The 22,308-nt window shown below is 48.2% G+C and overlaps 1 protein-coding gene across 1 annotated transcript in view; it reads left to right on the forward strand.

Moving 5' to 3' along the window:
* Positions 1-22,308, forward strand: part of ADAM12 (ADAM metallopeptidase domain 12) — a 386,817-nt gene that overhangs the window by 246,692 nt on the left and 117,817 nt on the right. The window contains exons 4-5 of the mRNA XM_060033517.1: positions 4,647-4,725; positions 17,774-17,850. Coding sequence (XP_059889500.1) covers positions 4,647-4,725; positions 17,774-17,850 — 156 coding nt within the window. The remainder of the gene's footprint in view (positions 1-4,646; positions 4,726-17,773; positions 17,851-22,308) is intronic.

Below are 22,308 nucleotides of genomic sequence, written 5' to 3' on the forward strand. Positions count from 1 at the left end.
ATGCGTCCACCCATCCACCCACCCACCCATCCATCCATCCGTTATCCCGCTCAGCATGTATTTATCCAGCACCTGGTACAGCGCCTATAGCAGGCACTCAGCAGTTATCCTTGGCCAGCCCCCAAAGGCAGCGCCACACAGTAAGAGAGCAAGTTCTGAAGCAAAACCACCTGGATGCTACCGTATGCAGTGTGACCTTGGGCAGGTCAGCTCACCTCCCTGTCTCTTGGCATCCTTTTTAAGTTGGGATAAACTTAGCAGCTAACCCACAGAGCCAGAACCCGGCAATACGTGTAAAGGGCTTATCACAGTGCCTGGGCTGGGCGTGGGGTCACAGTGAGCACAGAGCCTTCTTTTGGCTTAAATTCTTGAGGGGATATAGATGAATAAATAAACAGGTGAATAAACAAACTAGGAAACCGAAGGGGGTCTGTGATGTGGAGAATGCTGGTGGTGGAGGCTACTGAGATCAGATGACCTGGAAAGGGCCCTCTGCAAAGATGTTTAAACTCATACCTGTAGGATGGAAAAGAGCCAGCTGGAGGATGGTCCAGGCACAAGGCAGAGCAAATGCAAAGGCCCTAAGGGGGAGAGGGTATGGAATGTTCTAGAACGAGGTAGAAGGCATTTTGGCTGGGGGAGAACGAGCCACAAGGACGGTAGGCGTCATGCACTAGGACGGTGAGGTTGTGAGCACTTGGGAGGTGGTGGAAGGCGTTGGGATTGTATCCAAGTGGGATGGGGAGCCGTTCAAGGGTTTTCAGTGGGGCAGTGGTATGACGCCAGCGTGGGACCTGGACACTGTCACCGCCCTGGGCTCTTCACAGCCTAAGGGAAACATGCGGTGGACCGCCTGGCACTGAGACGAAATCGGAGTCGAGAGGGGATGGGTTCTGATAGCGGTGTGGGGATGTCCAAGTCCCAGTTCCCAGACCCACGGGACGGAGCGTCGGCCTCAGAGGCCAGGCCACGTGGCTTCCCTCCATCTCCTGTTCCAGTCCCTCGTGGGAAACTGAGGCTTGAGAAAGCTCTGGATTTTCTGAGCTCTCCGTCCTGGGGCTGCTGTGGGAAAGGCCGAGCCTCCGTCCTCACGGAGCATCAGCCCCCGTCTGGGCTCCGCGTGGGAAGATGTACCACTCACAGTGGCGTCAGTGTGTCTGTGCTGTGTCGGCGTTTCTTTTCCAGACTCTGAGGAAAACTCAAAAAGGGGTGTGTCCTTCCGTGTCTTAGCTGTAGGGGGACACTCTCAGGCTGTCCTCAGGAGCCCCCATTTCAACCTCTGTCAATAAAAGGAGACATAGGATAGGACTGAAGAACTCGCTAGAACTCAAAGGATGAGGGTGCTTGTACTTCTGTTTAAGTGGCATTTGGACACAATGAAAAACAGTGGGGCTTCTTAGGCAGAAATATTCATGGGTCTTTGTCTTACTGGACTGAGTGACATTTTAAAACCTCATCATTCATTTTACTGCCATTAAAGCCCCACATTCTTGGTGTCCACCAGCTCGCTGACTGCAGTCTACCAAATGTTCATCCTCCCACATCTCCGGCTTTCCAGACGGATTTTCCGTGTTTCTCCTCTGTGAAGGGAATCATCTTCTCGGACATCCATCTTTCAGTTAGAAAGCCTTGCAGTTCTCTGTCTTTGGTCTACAAATTCCTCCTCTTTGTGCTACGGTTCTTAGTATTAAGTGTATTCATATACCTTGATTTGTCCAAAAGGAGGATCCAACATTGTTAGGAACAGAATTACTAAATTATTCATAAGAGATAAGTAAAATAAAATGATCATTGAATAGTAAAGCATTAATAAGTAATCATAATTTCAATTATATTAAATTTTCCTTTTCGCCTTTCTCTGTGATCTTGAAGCTTACTAAGCTCCCTCCTTCACCAAAACCGTTAGGCCTTGACGGGTCCCACCTCACTCAGGCGATGGCTTCTGTCCTCGCTGTCACCTGTGCTCTGGGCACCGGCCACCTGTTGCTCTGCAGCTCTGCCCCCTGCCCCTCTCTGCCCCCATCTCTCCAGCCTGTCCCTTTAGATGACCCCCTCGCCTCTTCACACCCCATCTCTCTGCTCCCCTTTAGAACCACCCTCTGGAAAATGTCCATGATCTCCCCTGTCCCCACCTCCTGGGCCCACCGCTGCAGCTGCCCCGGCAAGGTCGCCAGCCTCCTACCCCTTCCTGAAGCTCTCGGCCACGTGAAGCACGACCACCAGCTCCTTCTCCAAACCCCCATCACCCCCCCTGCCCGCCCTCCTTCCTCTGCTTCTGACCTCCAGGCAGGGCTGCTGGCAGCGAGCCTGCCCCGGGGGCCCTGTGGCACCCCGAGGAGGGACGCTTAGGAGATGGGAATTTGAGGCCAAAAGCCGAAGGGAGGTTAACCTCCTCCAGCCAGATTTATCTCCTCCTGAGCAGAGGGAAAAGTGAGGGGTGCGGAAGGGTCTGTGAGCTTTGTCAGTGAGTGTGAGAGGCTGCCTGCCTTTTAGATTTCTGGCACTGTCTTCTCAAACATTCGCTGTTAAGTGGAGTGCGACTCAGACCCGCTGTGAGGGTCTAACTGATTTAAACCAGGCATGTCCTAAATAAATCGAAACCCATATAAAACGGGGAGGTGACTCTCAGTTCTGGACTCGGCTGGGGGAGGGTCTGAGAAATCTGACTTTGTAAGAAACGCTCTCTCATCTGTTACATTTGCAGCGTTGCTTCCCTTGATTTCTTCCCTTCCACATTTATCAGGACTCTGGTTGCAAAACCCAACTGGAACCAGCTGAAGCAAAAGAGAGGGGGTTCTTGAGGAAAAGGAGAGGCAAAGTGGGCCCCCAAGGCAGCTGGAAGATTTCCTCTTTTCTGTCCTTTGTCGCAGCTGGTGATGGCTGGGTTTTCCCCGGGGCAGCATCCTCCTGCAGCCAGGGCCAGGCCGAAGGAGGCCCTGAGTGCATTTGTGTGTAGCTTTGAGAACAAAGAGGAAAGACCTCTTCTCCAGAAGCCCTAGCTCCAGGCAGGCTGCAGGGAAGCTTAGAGATTGGTTAGCTTGGGTCCCACACTCATCTCGGAACTGGGGGTGGAGCGACCCCAGCAGAACCTAGTGGTGCAAAGTGCATTCCCTGGGCGGACAGGGAAGGGCGGACAGCATCATTGCTGCGTACTGCACCTCCTGCAAAGTCCAGTATTTAAAACAACTCTCGACTCGTTATTGCCCAGACAGATAAAATCCAGAGATGTTTAGAGCTCTTCCCTTCTTCCCACCAACCTGGCTCCCCAGATTCCAGACCCTTGGGTCTCCTGGCCTTGCCATCCTCTGTCTGGAATCCCCTTCTCCCAGCCCTCCTTTGCCTGGCTGACTCCCCCTGTGTTCTCTCTAAAGCCTCCCCTTTTCACTACCCTCCACCTGCTGTGCGTCCTTTCACCCAGGAAGACTCTGTCCCTGCCTCTGTGACAGCCCTCCCCTCACTGTATTATGTTTTGTCTGTCACCTCACCAGGCAGTGTCCTTATTTATCTTTATATCCCAGCAGCTGGTATAGCACCCAGCACGTAGGTCGGTGCACAGGAAATACTTGTTGCAGTGATGTTGAGAAGGATAGAATGTGCATGTGACAGCAGAAATCACAAAATAGTCTAAAACCTAAACAAACTCAGGCTTTGCTACCATCAGTGAAGATGTAGTAGATTGCATGCAGTTTTAGTTAGGTGTTGCTTCTCTACCAAGTCATCTTAGAAATTCAGTATTTCCACGTGTCCAAAATCATTCTTCCTCACCTCCTACAGCACTGTTTCTAACATTTCATTGTTGTTTTATTTAAATAAATTTATTTATTTTATTTATTTATTTTTGGCTGCGTTGGGTCTTTGTTGCTGCGTGTGGGCTTTCTCTAGTTGCGGCAAGCGGGGGCCTCTCTTGTTGCGGAACACGGCTCTAGGCGCACAGGCTCAGTAGTTGTGCTCACAGGCTCAGTAGTTGTGGTTCACGGGCTCTAGAGCCCAGGCTCAGTTGTTGTGGTGCATGGGCTTAGTTGCTCCGCGGCACATGGGATCTTCCCGGACCAGAGCTCGAACCCGTGTCCCCTGCATTGGCAGGCGGATTCTTAACCACTGTGCCACCAGGGAAACCCCTCGTTGTTTTAAACTATCCTTTGACATTTTAATATTGACAGCTGGCTCCCTCACCTGCAGGAGAAGTAGCAGGGCCAATATTGTGGGTCCAAAGTTATTTTTCCAGCGGGTAGCTGAGCTGCTGATTCTAGCTAGTGGGGCCTTGTGACTTCCAGAAGGGCGGTTCTCCCAGCTCAGAAATCTGCGTGTGCTGTTCGTAGCAGGGTGTGTGCACGTGTGTGCGTGTGCACGTGTACACACACGCCTGTGTGTGTTGGAGGCATGAGGCGGGAGCGGGTGAGGAGAGCACCACGTGGACTCTGGGGGCCACTGTTCAAAGCACATGCATCTGAATCTCACCTGCCTGAGTCTCATCCTGGCTCTCCCTGGGTAACCTGAACAGGTGAAGGCCCTACGGGAGCCTCAGCAGGTCATCTGTCAAATAAGGAGGGAATCAGATCCATGCCACGCTACAGCCTAGACATCCACAAGCAACACACCACTGCGACTCTACGCTCATCTTTTATGTTGTTTTTATTTCTCCACAGAGGCCTCATTGCCAGCGGTTTCACAGAAACCCACTATCTGCAAGACGGCACTGATGTCTCCCTCATCCGAAATTACACAGTAAGTCATGCATGCTTGGGCCACCGTGATACTCTGCTATCAGATCTGTGCTTAAACTCTGTAGCTGTTTTATTCTAAGCAAAGTCACAGGCCTAGATCTTTCACTTAGACCCCGAGACGAGTTGAGCATTGCTTACGGTTTGGGCATTGCATTATAACTCCAGAAAAACGCGGCTTTGGCCAGGCCTGTGCCAGGACAGTCCTTGAAGGTATTGCAGGCTGACACTGAACCCACCTGCCAGTGACCGTGGGATGCTAAGCTGGGCGAATCCTTCCTGGAAACCAAGCCCAAATTGGAGACGGCTCAGAAAGCAGCCACCCCTGGGCTGAACTTGGCTGCATTAAACTTGTAAGTCCCTTAAAGAAATTCAAAGGAAAACTGACTCTGCTTAACCTTTCCTAAATGTATCCACCGTGTCCATATGATTCTATATCATGGTTGTTACTGGAATGTGACATTTATCACCTCTTAGCGTTTCTAGTATCTGAAGTTTTACATGTAACTTAGACAAGATGCGAACTTTATTCATTTTTTCCTCTGAACAAACGCTTAGTGTGCTCAGGCCCAGGTGGGAATATGGGCATTAAAGAGAGTTGCTGCCCTCTGAGGACCAGGATGGTTACTTGTTTTAAAGAGCTATGGGTGGGGCTTCCCTTCCCTGGTGGCGCAGTGGTTGAGAGTCTGCCTGCCGGTCCAGGGGACGCGTGTTCGTGCCCCAGTCCGGGAAGATCCCACATGCCGCGGAGCGGCTGGGCCCGTGAGCCATGGCCGCTGAGCCTGCGCGTCCGGAGCCTGTGCTCCGCAACGGGAGAGGCCCGCGTACTGCAATAAATAAATAAAGAGCTATGGGTATTCGTTTTAAAAAGGATAATCTTAGAGAAAGGCTTTACATTTACAACTGAAATGTCGTCAAGTAGCCATTATTGTCGGCAGAATTTTTGTTAATGCCTGACCAAGCTTGGGAGAGTCAAAGAAATCCCTGGGAAGCAGAAACAAACCAGGGATGTAAGCTCAGAGCACTAAGCTGGTGAGTTGAGGTCACGGGACCCCAACGGGCTATTCAGGACCCAGAGAGAGGACCCCGTGCTTGGGGGTTGGGACCAAAGAAGTGGGCATCTGCAAATGAGAATCCCGCAAAGGCTGGGGCCCCAGAGAGATGCTTCCTCTGTGAAAAGAGGGACAAGTAAAACTTCAGTCCAGAGAAGGGGCAACAGAGAGAATTGTCTCCAGGTGTCCTGGATTGAACAAAGATTTCATAAAAAATAGAGAAAGTGAAACCCGAGCTAGCCTCGTAAAGTGTATATTTGGAATGGGGTGGACTGGTGTTCAAATTTCTAATACCAGCATAGGAATGGAATTCCCAGTAAATGTTGACCTCAGAACTGGTCCCAAATCAGCAACCCTGCGTCCCATGGGCCCAAGCTGAAGTCAACTGAAAATAGTTCTATAGGGATATTTCTACAGCCCAGGGTACCTGAGATTCCCAGGTCAAAAACAAAGAAGAAGAAGAATATTATCAAAGATGACCCAAAATCAAAATTACAAAACACACAATTAACAAAAGCCAGCGTAAATGACAAGGGAAATGAGAAGTAGCACCTCCAGGAATGCGAGATCATAGAAAAGTCAGAGGAGAATCTGAACTATTTTAAAGAGAACAGAATAGGTCCAATAAAAATTCCAGAGTGAAAATACAGGGGAAAAAAAAACTAAAGAAGCATCAACAATGCTCCCCCTTCTGCTTAAGCCATGGGATGGGCAGTTTGTTTCCCAGTGGTGTCATTAAGGACCAGTTGTTGGTTTTAGAAGGCGGAAGGGACAGTGAATACAGATTTGTCCCTACTGAGCCTGTGGTGGGACAGCGTAGTAAAGATGTTCAGTAGGCAGATAGCTGTATGACCCTGGAGCACAGGATAAGGATGGCGGCCACAAAAGAAGACCTGAGGGTCCATCTGAGATATAAGTAATCATTGGTGCCCTGACTTCATTTGACTTTTTTTTTCTCTTTTTTTCTCCTAAGAGGATGTCATTTATACGCCTCTAGAATTAGCACAAAAGCTCTCCTTACAGTGTAAATTGTTGTTCCGAATAGAAACAGAAAAAAGAGATCCTAGAAATACTTGACGGTAGGCTCACATCCTCCGAATCTCCCTTATAGATGATAGTGAAGGTGCTTGTTGATTACAGACCATCTAGAAGATGTAAGATATTCTTCCAAAGTTATTTTAATAGTTTCATGTTTTCTGTCTCCATCTCCCTGACCAATTTCCTCTTCTTAGGGCATTTTTGGTCCTTTTTTCTCATCTGGGAAGAAAACATATGATAAGAGAGAAGAAGAAATGGAGGACTAGATAAACGAGGGTCCAGCAGCCACTGGGGCTGTTTGGGACTTGGGTTGCGAAGGCTGAAGGCTATAAATCCAGGCATCTTAGAAAACAGCCTGGATGGAAGGGCACTGGAATGCTGATGGTAGTTGTCTCTGGTGGAGACTCCGTATTTTTCTGTTTGGGCTGATTGATGTATATATGGGGTGGTGGACAGGTTACATTTCTCATCTTTCCACGAGGTCACTGTATAGACAGGCAAACACCTCCCCCCACCCTGACTCACCCCCTCACTCCTCCCCATGGAAGCATCTTCTCAGGGAGAGGAGGGCGAGAGGAAGCAAGTCCTGGCAACCGCTGGTCCCTGCTAACTGGGGAAGGGGCAGAGCCCCTGCCTTGGAAAGGCCGTGAGCTAGCCTTGCTGTCTTCCCTCGGCCGAGTGTGGTTGAGCCCTGCCGGCCCCTCTGTGGAGTGTTCCAAGCAATGGTCTGCTGCGGCACCAGCTTCACCAAGATGGGTCCTCAGGCTTGGCTAATGAGAGCAGGGTGGGGAGATGAGGGGAGTCAAGGGTTAGAAATTGCAGGAAGCCTCACTTCTGCCCTGACCTAAGTTGTGTCCTCTGATGGAATATACCAGAAAGCCCTCTTTCAGAAGTAGTTAAGCTCGTAGTGTTTTTTGATCTTCATTGGACTCTTGGAATCTTTCTTCAGTAGGTGAACCAACTGGAGGCTGGGTTAATCGGCAACCCGAAACCTCCAGAAACGGCAAGCATATATTGCTTTTACAATTAGAAAAACAGTGACTTTTCTCGTAATCTGGGGCCACCTTCCCCCATTCCTTTGAGTGCCTGTTCTGAGCTGTCAGCCACGTTACTGTAAAGATGGGTGAACAATCTCGTTCACTAAAGAAAACCCTTAGCCCTAGACAGCCCATCTTCCAGCAGAAACCCTTTAAGGGGAGCTCAGGGCCTCATAAACTGTCTTTCATGGTGAGGACACAGATGCAGCTTTGGAGGTTTTGTTTCTACTGAATCGGGCTGGGAAACAAAAAGAAATGTGCTGATTCATCCCCTTTTCCCCCAAAGTCAGAACACAATGGATTTCCCTAAATTTAAAATTATATATAAAATAAGAACCACTTTTTCGCTAGCATCTTTCTTTTTTAAATTTAATCTCTCAACAATCAGTGTAAGCTGGTTGACAAGCAAACTAGTGGCTGATTTTAATTTTGGAATTGATCCCCTGTCTTTTCTCTCTCTATTATCCTGACAGGATGAAATATTTGTGGCTTAAGCCCTTGCTGGCCACATCTAAGGGAAGATTATGTCTTATACTGTCTCTTTTAATAAGGCCTGTGGGAGACAATGCCCATGATATTTATGTTGTCTACATCCCAAAAGACAACTCTGGGAAAGGCCAGAATGCCCTCCAGAAAGTCTCCTAAACGCTGTCAGTGCTTTGGTCCAAACACATCCTTCTATTACATGCATGTTAACTGAGCATCCCCATTGTGCCAGGCCCTGTGACTCCCACTGACGATAAAAACAGACAGGAGACCCACATGGAGCTGGAGGGTAGAGACTGACATTATTCCAAGAATCACAGACCAAATTAAAATCTGTGCTAAGTGCACTGGAGGAAAGGCGAAGGGGCCTAATCTAGTCTAAGGAATCATGGAAGACTTCATGGAGGAAGGAACATGTGAACCAAGATCTGAAGTTTAAGGAGGCATGAACCAGAGGATGGGAAAGGGAAGGACGTTTCTGGCTGATGCCAACTTTTACTTGGAAGTGGGGAAATGTCTACAATTTGACAGGGACCAGAGTACGTAGGACTTGGAGGCCAAGGTGACAATTTGGTTGTCATGGAGGAGGAAGCCATTAAAAAGTGTCAACCAAGGGGATGTCATAACTAGGGATAGACTTTGGAAGATTCCACTGGCTGCAGCTTGAAGGTCATCAGAGGGTCAAGAGCAGAGATCCAGCAAGGTCAGGCAGTTGGCTCTCATGGAAGAGCCCAAAGCCCGGGTAAGAGGAGATGGTGGCTGCTGGGACCATGGGCATGGAGAAGGCGAGAAGGAAAAAGATCTGACCTTCTACACCTGAAGGGTTCCATTTGTTGTATGTGTTTCTCGTTCAAAAAATTTATGAAAACATTTCCTATAATAGACGTCCAAAGGGGACCTTCAATATTAACTGAGGCTGGACCATCAGACAGGCATGAAATCCCATATCTTGATCAAAAGTATTATTTGAGTGACATCCCATTCATTTCCATGGCAAATGTGTTTCCTATCAAAAAAGAGTAGAACCTTTTACAATCGGCTAGGACTGAACATGTCAGGGCAAATGGGTATTTGAGAGTCAGCTACATCCCATCTCTGTTAGAGAACATCTGAAGAGGATGGAAGATGATTCTGGGGGTAGGAGGGAAGGCAGAGACCATTCTCGTCTCGTACAGGTACTAGGTACGAGCTAGGCCTGTTATCACATTCTTAAAAAATGATTTAAAATGGACTTAACTTCCCTAACATCTCCATACTCTCTGCACATCTAATTCATCTGCTCTTCCGGGCTTGCCTCTGTCTCAGAAGGCTGCTCCGTCCTCCCACTGACCAAGGCACTACGCACCCCCTCTTCCCCTCAGGTCCTCGCCGTGTCCTGTGTTGATTTCCACCTTCACAGTCATCTTTCCCCCCTTCCTGATCCGCTGGCATACCTGCTGCTGCAGCTCAGCTCCTCCCTTCTCCTCGGCTGGAAGATTGTCATGGCCACCTGACATTCCTCCCCACTTCTCGTCTCACCTATGTTTAATGCAGCCACCACTCCTGCCTACGTGATCCTTCTAGAGCATTTTTCTATCTATGCCCTTCCCTTTTGCACTTGTGTTTCAGTCCTCACAAATCATCGAGAGCTTCCTCAGTGCCTCCTTCATCGAGTCCAAAGTTCTGATACCAGTATTCCCATTCCATCATGGTGACATACCTTACCTCTTCATGCATGCGTTCATTCACTCATTCATTTATACATCCATTCAACAACAAATGTTTGTTGAGTGCCCAATGTAACCTGAAGTGAGCACCAACAACATGCCAGGCATTGTGCGAAGCGCTTTGCACACATTTTGTTGTTTGATCCTCGCAATAAATCAGTTTCTGCTATTTTTACACCCAGATGAGGAAGCTGAGACATAGAGGACTTGAGTAACTAGACTAAGCCCCCAGCTAATAAGGATTCAGACTCTCACAGCCTGAGTCTAGAATCTGAGCTCCTCACCACTATAATGCAGACAAAACACTGGAGCGTGTCTGTTGTATGTCCATGGCCGTGCTGCTTGTGTTGTGAATTAGTATAGAAAACTGTAGCGAGGTGGATTCAGGAATGGGCTGGTGTTTGTTGGCAAAGAGAGAGACCCAGCAGGTACTTCTTGGGGAGAGCAGAGGATGCTCTGCTGACCTGTTGTCCTGGGATACAGGGAGGGGCAGAAAGCCCTCTGGGAGTTTGCTGAGTGCATCACTCTGAAGTCCAGTGGAACTGAGTAAGGTCTAGTGCCATGTGGCGGTGTACAGGAGGGAGGGGGCCACATTCCCCATCCTCAAGGAACATATACCGTCTGACCACAGACAACACGATGCACCCGTGGCAAAGACGCTTTAGGAGCCAAATCCACATGGAATGTGCAATGAGTTCCCAGAGGAGCTTCAGGTGCGGTGACTTTCCTTCTCTAAGGGTGTCAGGAGAGGCTCTGGGACAGCCTTCTGTCTGGAAGCGCTGTGTGTAGAGAGTGGGTTCAGAAGCCAGGGAGGCAGCCTGCCCAGGCTAAAATCCCAGCTTGAGCCCTGAACCAGCCGGGACCGTGAACACGAAACAGACACTGAACCTGGCGCACAGTCAGGCTTCTAGAAAAGTGAGCGCTTACAGCATAATGGGTTTAAGTACATGTTGTCATATCCCAGATCTGTGACAAGGACACACATTTCACAGATTGATTCGATCCCTAAGACCCCGGGCAGCAAGTGTCAATCACGTTTTACAAATTAAAAATAGAGACTGAGTCTCAAAGCACAAGACTTCCAACTCCAGATCGGTCCAGCGCGCTCACTAGCACAGCGGTGCTATTTCCCGGCCCAGGTTGCAGGGTACTCCCAAAGATCGTGAACATGGTTTTGTAAGCTGCGTTCTCTCCTGCCGAATGCCAGCACCGCAAAGTAACGTGAGCGGCCCCTGAGATTGGTCCTTCCCAATCTTTTAAGCAGACACGGTTCTTGTTAGAGCTGGGAGCAGACATGGCCTAGGGAGCATGGGTGTGCTGACTTACTTCTCAACAATCCGTCCCGTACACTCTCAGGGGAAAGCGTAATGTCAGTCAGAGAAACACACGGGGCTGCAGAGTCACTTTTGCTTGAATGCACTGTAACCTTCTTTCAGTCTCAAGCAAACCCTTGGTATGTGGGGGCCTGATGCTCCACACAGGGGAGGAAAGGCTGGACCATAGGTGTGCTGAAGCGCAGGTCAGCAGCTCAGGCACACGCACATGCACGTGTGCACACACACACCACTCACCCTCACACCCCTCCTATCTGCAGATATTTCTGAGTCTGGAAACGACTTTACTTTCCTCGGATTCCCTGAGTGATGAGGCTCTGCTGTACTTGAAAAAGTATTCCGTCCGAGTTTGGATTTTAGGTGATAACTTTTCATCGCGAGGGCACATGTTCATAGCAACAAGATGTGGCGGGGAGCTGTCCGGCCTGGGGACGAGAGGCTTGACTTTTAGTCCCTGCTCTGCCATGAACCAGCTCTGTAACCTTAGACAGTTATTTAACCAGTCAGGGCCTCAGTTTCCACATCTGTTCAGGGAAGGTTGGTCTTGGACGGCCTGAAGTTCCCTTCCAGCTACAACACCGTGCGATTCAAATGCTAAATCAAGACCGTTTGTCACATTGCATGTAGCCGGGGAGGCCCTTTAAAGTTCCCAAGGAAAAGAACATGGAAAATAATTTTCGCTCAGCTTACTCCCTAATGGAATTTGTCTGCTCACGGGTCCTTTTTAATCACGAGGTCAGGCCACTTTTGTTAGCTATTTAGCGTATAAAATTCCTTTCTTTCTAGTCCACTGAGAGTTGGGTAACAGAATTTTTATTTTACTTCCCGTATGGCATAGAGTTGAGGGCTACTATTTTCAAGCTCAAGTGTTCTTATTCTATATCCTCTTCCCCACCATTATATTTGATTGATAGTATTAAACAGAAGGAGAGTTTATTTTACCGGAGGGGGGAAATGCATTAGGTTAAGTAATAAGTATATAAAATAAATGGTTAGAGGTTTTGTAAAGGAAAAGATGTAATTTTGTGGTTATGCATGTTTGGGACTATTTTCTGTTATGTTTTGCTGGTAGAAAGAGAATGTATCGGATCAGCAGAACTAAGCCAAGACGACTGTGCAAATAAGATGATGTCTTGTTCAGCCACGTCTTTAGAGACGTGAGCATGAGAGAAAGAAAGAGACGGTATGGTTTGGCTCTCTTGAGGCAATTGGAGGGGATGCAGTTGGGGAGGCTTGCAAGGGTAATTGTTGTGATCGACAGATCCAGTGGGCCCTGGGGCCCAAGACCTCCAAGGCATGGTGGATGCCTGCATCTCTCACAGGTGTGGCCACATCCAGCTCCAACAGGCCACACGTTTGCAAATCTACAAGGCCTGGCAGGTTCCCGCCTGTTAACATCAGTCTATAGGAGGCAACCTGCCTCAGACGTGGGGACACACACTCACCTGGAGACTTTGCTGAGTGGGCACTGCTGGCCCCCACGTGATGCTGCCTGCACTTCTCTCTCTCGATCAAGCCCCCCAGAGGAGTAGGAACGTACATCTCCTCCACTCCCCGTGGTCAAATTCCCCAACCAATTATGTGACATCTAGTGTGATGAGTCTGTCTCTCTGATTTGTCAATTTATCTATATGATGACTTCTATATTATAAAAACCAAATCACATTTGTTTAAACATTTAATTAATCATATTGAAAAAAACAAAACTTCATGAGACTGCAATTGTCCTGGAGGATCTGGAACTTGGAGTTCTAGTAATAGTCAAGAGTGAGCAATGGGCTTGCTAGTCAACTGTCTGAAGATGAACAGAAGGTAGTTTTAGAGCTTAGAAATGAGGTGTTAACTCTGGTACTGACTAAGAGAGTTGGGGTTGTTTAAGGACCAGAGTACAAGAGCGAGAATCCACCCGCTCCTCTTTTTTTTCTTCACCCCCTCCTCTTTTAGAAGCAATAATGCAGCCTAATTGTTGAACTGGAAATTAATTTTATACTAATTTGTTCTCAGCTCATTCTTTAATAAGCTTATATTTCTGGGTATTTAATTTGAAAGCACATTTGATAAGTAATCTATTAAAAAGTAAATCGACACTGAGAATAAATGAGTTTGAAATTTCAGAGGTTGGTCATTAAGACTATTGTCACCATTTGGTTTTTGATTTTTTAACCAATACTTGGTTTCCTATAGCAGTATTTCACAGTTATCTAAAATGGAGCAAATTATTTAATGTACAGGACCCTCAAAGATGTGTAGGTCAAAAACCAGTGGTGCTCATTCCCCCAGGCAGCCTAACTGGGTCCCTTCACTTCCTGAGTCATCTCAGCTCCAACATGTCTGCTGGGTTCCCAGGGTTGAAATCCCCCCACTCTGTGCAGAGGGGACCAGGCCGCTCTGATGCCCTGGGGCATTGCAATCCAGTTACACAACCTCCCCATGTTTACAGAATTGTTATCATGACTCCCTTAAGTACCCAAAGCTAGAGTTACCTAGAGAGGGGGAACCATGGAGCCTTTCCAAAGTTACTTCCCATGGAAACCGAAGAGGCAGGCTGGCAGCAAGGGTCCCCCATGGCCTGGCTGGATGCCTGGCGGCTGGCTGGCAGTGTCCCCCAGCACTATCCCTCGTGCCCTCTTCCCTGGACCACGTGCCCACTGAAGAGGACACCCTCGCCAGAGGAGACATGGGGCAGTGAGTCTGCCTCCACGCCTGAATCTCCCAGCCAAGCAGACAAAGCCCCTCCCTGAACTGTCCCCCTCCCCCGTTGCCCATGTTTGTGCGTGTGCTTTCCCTCTGTGGGCAATCCCCTCTCCCACCTCTGTCCCTGGCCACCGGGCCACCCCACTCCTCAACGTTGTATGGGGGTCAAAAAGGAGGCCCAGAAAATGTCATTATTTCCAGCTGGTATAGTCAACAACATAAAAAATCCAAGCTATGCTACAAATTGTTAAGCTGATAAGATGGCCCAGCAGGAGTCTCTGATACAAGATCAACTTTAAAAAATAAAAAAGCTTTCCTTTACATTAAAAATAACCGTGTATAAGATGTAACAGATAAAAAGACCCTATTTATGATATCAACAAGCCTATACAATACCTAGACATAAGGCAAGTGAAAACTTTCCAAAGCCGTTCAAAATAAAAACATCTAAAACTAGGCAGAAGGATGTAAAAATGGCCTTATTATGTGGAGAGACATACCGTGTATATGAATAGAAAAACTTTTTATTTGAAAACTACAAATCCTGACTAAAGTGACCTCTACATTCAAATTAGTCGAGCTGAAATCTCAAAGGATTATTGCAGAGCTTAAAATTTGATTCTAAAATTCACCTGAAAGAGAAAACAGGCAATAATACTGTAGAAACTTCTGAAGAAAAAATAGTATCAAAAGAAAACTCACTCTCCACAAGGTTGCCAAGACACATTGGGGAAAGAATCGTTTTCTAACAAATGGTTCAGGGCACCTGGATAATCCACATGCAGAAGAGTGAAATTGGAGCCCTACTTTAAGCAGATACAAAAATTAATTCAAAGTGAATCAAACATCTAAATGTAAGAGCTAAACCTCTAAAACTCGTAAAACGTAGGTGTAAGTCTTTATCACCTTAGGTTAGGTAAGGGTCTCACAGATACGGCACCTAAAGCATCAGCAACCAAACTAAGAAAATAGAGAGCTTGGACCTCATCCAAATGATCAGCTATTGTGCTACAGAAGACATCAGGAAAGCGAAAAGACAACCCCCAAAATGGGAGAAAACATTTGCCAATCATAGCTCTGGTAAGGGTCTAGAATCTAGGGATATAAAGAACTCTTCCAACTTAACAATAAAAGGACAAAAAAAAAAAAACAATTAAAGAACAGGCAAAGGATTTGAACAGACGTTTCTCCAGAAAAGATGCATAAATGGCCACTAAGCATGTGAAAAGATGTTCAACGTCCTACGTTATTAGGAAAATGAAAATCAAAACCACAGTGAGACACTACTTCACATATACTAGGATGGGTGTAATCAACATCATAGACAATAACAAATGTGGGTGAGGGTGTGGACACGTTCATACCTTCATCCCATACACTGAGAATGTAAAATGGTTCAGCTGCTTGGGAAAGCTTCGGCAGTACTTCAGGATGTAAACAGAGTCACCATAAGATCCAGCAATCCCACTTACAGATATATAACCATATACCTACCCATAGTGTAGACCCCAGAGAACCAAAAAAATATGTCCACACAAAAACTTGTACATAACTGTTCATGGCAGCATTATTCATAATAGTCTAAAAGTGGAAACAGCCCAAATCCCCAGCAACCAATGAATGGGAAAACAAAATTTGGTATATCCCCACAATGTCATTTTATTCAGCAAAAGAAAAGGAATGAAGTACTAATACTTGCTACAACATGAATGAACCTTGAACACATTCTGCTAAGTAAAGGAAGCCAGACACAAAAGGCCACATTTTGTGTGATTCCACTTAATGTGAAACGCAATGCAATGAATAGAATAGGCAAACCCATCGAGACGGGAAGTAGTTTAGTGGTTGCCGGGCGTGGCCAATGGGAAGTGTCTGCTAACGGGTGTGAGGTTTCCTTTTGGGGTGATGAAAATGTTTTGGAATTAGATGTGATGGCTGTACAACATTATGAATGTACTAATACCCATAATAGTATGCTTTGAAAAGGTGGATGTTATGGTATGTGAATTTAATCACAATCAGAAAAGAGAACTTGCTCTGATATCAAAATGTTCCTATAGAATAATAGGAATTAAAACAGTGTGGTGTTGGCTCAGGAATGGACAGATGGAGGTTCGCCTCAGTGGACCAGCATAGAGAACATGGAGATGGAGCCACAGACATATGTGGGCATTCGATATCTGACAAGGTGACATTTCAAATCAGTCAGAAAAGGAAAATGGTGGTGAAGAACAGCTGTCTCTTAGTTTGTGGAGAAGGTTGGAGGCCAACCTCATACCTCCACAAGAATGAATTCCAATTTAGATTAAATAACTAATTCTAAGAACTAATTCTAGGAAATAGAAGCAAATAAGAGAGGACATATGTATAACGTTGAAGAAAGCCATCTTAAGCAATACACAATATGCATAAATTTGTATAAGAATTGGAAACTCTTGTAATAAATACAATAAAAGATATCGTAAGTCAGTTAAGAAGACATTTCTCACATAATTAATATCCTGAATATATAAAGAACTTTATATATATATAAAGTTATAAATATATATATAAATATATAAAGAACAGAATCAATAAGAAAAAGTCAAAATAACAAATGTACTACAGCACTCCCTTCCTGTAATTGCCTTTTCAGATGATCCCAAAATTTTGTCCTCTGTTCAGTGACAAAGAGATCATCTTGGCCCCTTTTTCATGATATGGGATTTCCCTGGCCACTCAATCCCATCCGGCCCTCTTTCTTAGCAAAGTCAAGGTGGTCTTTGGAATGTTGTCCCTGTCAGGCAGGACAACTGGACACCCTGCCCTGCCCTGGAAAAAGTGATTAACTGTGGTCCTGATTGAAGGAGCTGTGTGCTGAGGCTGAAACCCCAGTGTCCACTTCTCCTGTCCCTTAGAAGACGCAGCCCTTTGCCTCGGGACCGCACGCCGCTGGCATTCAGAGGCCTTGAATGAGGAATGAGCACTAAGTGCACTTAGCGTTTCTTGCCAGCCAGCCACTTAACTGGGGCTGCGACATAACATTTGTTCAACAATAAAATTAACCTTGATTCCGGACAGCTATCTATCTTCACTAAGGACGTGTCCGTGCCACGGTTTCTTTTTGCAAGTGACATTATTAAAGAAATGGAATATTGCAGGCATGTCACCCAAGGACTTCGGTCTTAGAAAACCTTCCTATTTTTCTCTCCTGCTAAGAGTCTTTCTGCTCTCAATTGGGCAGTTCATCGAGGTACCCGCTATCTCTCCTCACCCCCTTCTTCTCATAGCCTTTTCTGTTTTCATAAGCCATAGATTTGGCCTCATTTTATTGCATTTCACAGTGTGCTTAATTACCCCACACGGTTCCTCATCTCATTACAAAAGACTATTTGTAATGCGGAAAATGGCAATGTGATTTGTTCAGCTGCTGGAGTTTGTAAAACCTTCCGCATCAGGGCTTTCCTGAAGGGTGTCAGAGAGACGAGAATGGAACCGGGATGCGATTAGAAACCCTGTTGATAATCTCTAAGTAAATCAGATATTCCTGCCATAGATCCTGGCTGGGTCACGTGGGGCTGGCATGAAACATTAAGACCGCTGGCTGGTTCAATATTTTATGCGAAAGGAAATTCTGTAGCTGAAAACAAGATGATTGGAGGCCATTGGTTTATTGTGAGTGGGCAAGAAGACAGCATGACTGAACCGACTTTCTCCTCCTTTCAGGGTCACTGTTACTACCATGGACACGTGCAGGGCTATTCTGGTTCCACGGTCAGTCTCAGCACTTGTTCTGGTCTCAGGTAAGTGACCTTGACAGTGGCAGCTCTGGCCTTAAGCACAGCTACCGCAGACCACCCCCTTCTCCAACCGCTCTAAAGCACTAGAGTGACGGACCTCGCCCCTGCCTGGCAGAACCGAGGAGCCCTTGCCCGGCAACGTGGAGGGCACCGCAGCCCCCCACTCCCATCTCAGCTCGCCTTCCTTCGCCGCTCCTCTTTCAAGGCTGTTCTCAGGCCTTGTAGGTTGGCTGGGTTTCAGCAGCCAAGGATTTGGGGAATATCTTTTGTTTTTGTGGCTTGATGCCAAACAACTCCCAGTGTTAAAAAAATAGGACATTAGCTATTAGCATTTCAGCTGCTTGCTTAATAAAAATGAAAAGGGCCTCTTCTCACTAGGACACAAAGTGAGGGGCTGACTGAGCACAGATCCAGGTGAGCTGAGTACGGGCCTGGGTGGCAGGGGCCCCTGCCCGATGCAGGAAACAATCCCTTCTGCTGCCGAGGACAAGCCAGCCCTGCCTTCCAGTCGCAGCAACCGGCCCCGGCGGGCTCTGTGGGCTCCCCAGGCAGACCAGTCTGTTGACAGATTCCCAGCTGCCTCAGCCTCTTGACTGGGTTTATCTGTCTAGTTTGTGAACTAGCAGCTTGTGTCCTCAAAGTCCTGCTTTGCTTTGGCCGCTGCCACCAGAGTGCAGGTCTGCGGAGGGAAGGACGGAGGGCCCGGGACAGCGGCGGCCCAGGGAACGCGGGACTGTGCGCCGTGGGTCTGCGAGTACTGCATGCCATGGCGGAGAAGGAACCTCGGTGCACAGCCCGTACACACAACGTACACACCACAGACACACAATATACCACATACACCACATTCACACCACAGACACACACACAATATACCACACACACCACACACACACAACAGACACACCACACACACAATATACCACACACACACACAACACCACACACACACAATATACCACACACACAACATACACACCACAGACACACAATATACCACACACACCACATTCACACCACAGACACACACACAATATACCACACACACCACACACACACAACAGACACACACACAATATACCACACACACAACATACACACCACACACACAATATACCACACACACAACATACACACCACAGACACACAATATACCACACACACCACATTCACACCACAGACACACAATATACCACACACACCACACACAAAACATACACACCACAGACATACACAATATACCACACACACCACATACACACCACAGACACATACATAATATGCCACACACACCACACACACACAATATACCACACACACCACACACACAACATACACACCACTGACACACACACAATATACTGTGCACACCACACACACAACATACACACCACACACACAATATACCACACACACCACATTCACACCACAGACACATACATAATATACCACACACACCACAAACATACACACCACAGACACACACACAATATACCACACACACCACACACAACATACAGACACACACAATATACCACACACACCACACACAAAACATACACACCACAGACACACAATATACCACACACACCACACACAACATACACACCACACACACATACACAATATACCACACACACCACACAATATACTACACATACCACACATACACACCTTAGCACACACGTACCACACACTATATACCACACACCACAACACACACAGTACAAGCACCACAGACACCCTGTAACACACACACAATTTATCGCACACAACATACCCCAGGCACACAATGCACCTTGGACAACTCAGCACACTTAACACACTAAACACAACGGGAGCGAAGTGGAGATCAGGGGCCCTGGTCGGGGTTTAGCGACTGTGGATGGAGACAGATGCCCCGCGCAGGGGAGCGGAGGCGGCGCTCTTGGCAGCCTCGCCTCCTGTGAGTCCTGCCGCGCTGTGAGCGTTGACAGGTACTCTTGAATTAATGAGTAATCGCATTGGCGGCTCTTACGGACAGACAGTACAGCCGCTAGTGGACGGAATTCTCCAGAATAACAGCACCTGAGTCTGGCCGCGGCCTGGTCAGCACGCACAGCCCTGGGCCCGGCTGGCGGCTGGACCGGCCTGAGGGAGGGTGCAGCCGGGCCTCCGGCTGCACATCCCCATGCCCGTCCTTTCCTGGGGCGTCCCTGCCCCACGTGCACACCACACACACAACCCCCCGCCGACCCCCAACACGTGTCCCCCCGGCCGCTGCTGTTCTTCGTGGCGTGGGCCACCTGCGCGCCTTACATGTACGTGAAGGAGGGCAGCGCCGTGTGCCCTGCGGTCGGCGTCTGCACTCAGCATCGTTTGGGCATCATCCTTCCTGGCGCGTGAGGGGCGGCCTCTTCCCTCACCACGCACTTACTTCGGTTCCACAGACACCCGCGCTTCCTCTCGTTTTCTCCGCCATGTGCATTTAGGTGGTTTCCAGTCTCTCTCAGCTGCCAATGACCGGCCCCGCAGGCCTCAGGCTCCGTGACCCGGGCGTGGCTCCAATGGAGGCGCCTGAAGGAGGGAAGGGTGTGACCTGCACAGTCCTGCCGCCGTGTCCTGCCAGCGTGCCCGCCCGGTTTCCACTCTGACCATCAGAGGACGGGGGTTCTGTTTCCTCACGTCCCCCCCAGTCCTTGAGATACCGGATCCATTTTTAAGTATTTACCATTGGAATCTAACAGTCTGTTCAGAACTGGCTCCCCTGCCCGCTCCAGTCCCACACAGGGAAACCACAGCAGCAAACGTGGACTGGGGCGAGGAGGTGATGGGAACATTCAAGAACGCGTCAGGGGGAGGGCAGTTCGAGGCGGACCATGAGTCTCCAGGGCACAGTGGGAAGGTTTGAGGGGCAGAGGGAGGAGGGTGGGATCAGTTAGAGGACTGAAGGGCTGTGTGGGACTAAGGGCCCAGCTCTCCTGGAAAACCAGGCACAGGCACCTGGAGGACACAGAGATGAAGGACAGGGTGGGGTCAGCCCTGCTGGCATCTGGGCCAAGGTGAGAGACCAATTGGAGGTAGGCCCTCTGGGATCATCAGATAGACGTCCATGTCCCGGAGCACAATAGCCCAAGCAGTGACCCGTCACTGGGCCTCTCTGAGCGCCAGTTGCCTTGTATTTAAAATGGAGATAAAGACTCTAGCCGAGACTGGTGGTTGTGAAAATAAGTACAATGACCCATAGGAAAGCCCAGCCCTGTGCCTGACCTTGAGTGAGCAGCCAATGGAAAACCCATCAGCCACCTGAGACGGTCTTAACATTCTTTGATTCTGGGACTGGGCCAGTCAGGGAGGCGTGAACATGCCGTGCTTCTGGGTTAATTCCATGCAGAGCTACACTGCTCCTACGAGAGCCAGGTGGAGCACACAGGACCACACACACCTGAGAATTACAGTCACCCCTCTCCTGAGTGGTGTCCAATACACCTGAAAGTAGAGAGTCTCTAACACATACACGGGAAGTCGGCACTTCACTGTCACACCTAAAAGATGGACCTGTTTTGAAGGCTAGATATTTCCAACCTTCAAATTAACATAGAGGTCACTGTGTGCAAAGAACATAAAAGCTAATTCAAACTGGCTTAAAGACCAAGCATAGAGGTAGGTTCATGCTATCGAAAAGTCCAGAGACGGCTTCAGGTATGACTGGTTACAGGGCCTAACTGATGTTATCAGAATCCATTCTCTGTCCATCTTTGGCCTCTACCTTCTTCTGTGTTGAGTTCATTCTCAGGCACTGTTTATTTTTGCGGTGACAGAGAGTCTTCAGGCAGCTCCAGACTTACATCCTCAGAGGGCAAGTAGAAGAAAGGACCCTTCTTTTAAGCTCAGCAAAAGTCCTCAAAATGCAACTTATTGTCCTTCATTGGGTCATGGGCCCCTCCCTGAAACAATCAGGCTCTAGGCGGGTGGGCTTCAGTAGTTGTGGCACATGGGCTCAGTAGTTGTGGCTTGCGGGCTCTAGAGTGCAGGCTCAGTAGTTGTGGCGCATGGGCTCAGTTGCTCCGCGGTATGTGGGATCTTCCCGGACCAGGGCTCGAACCCGTGTCCCCTGCATTGGCAGGCGGACTCCCAGCCACTGTGCCACCAGGGAAGTGGTGGGTGGAATGCTCTAATTTAACAGGTTATGTGCCCAACCCCTGGGCCAGGCTGAGTGTGAACCACACCCAGCCTCAGGGGCTGGTGCGGGTTGGGGAGAAGGGTGGGTACATGAAGGAAAACCAGAAAAAGGACAGATGAGCGCCAGGGACACACAGAAACTACAGGCCAACTCCAACAACAGCTTCCACATGTTTGTGAAAACTCTAAGCTAGCGAAACTGAGACCAGGCGTAAATGGAGACGTCCGGGTTGGTCTGTTAACTTTCAGGTGATTTTCATAGGGCATCAAACCCTTGATGGATAAAGAGATGAGGGTATC

Source organism: Delphinus delphis, chromosome 16 (genome assembly GCF_949987515.2).
Source record: "Delphinus delphis chromosome 16, mDelDel1.2, whole genome shotgun sequence".
Lineage (NCBI taxonomy): Eukaryota > Metazoa > Chordata > Mammalia > Artiodactyla > Delphinidae > Delphinus > Delphinus delphis.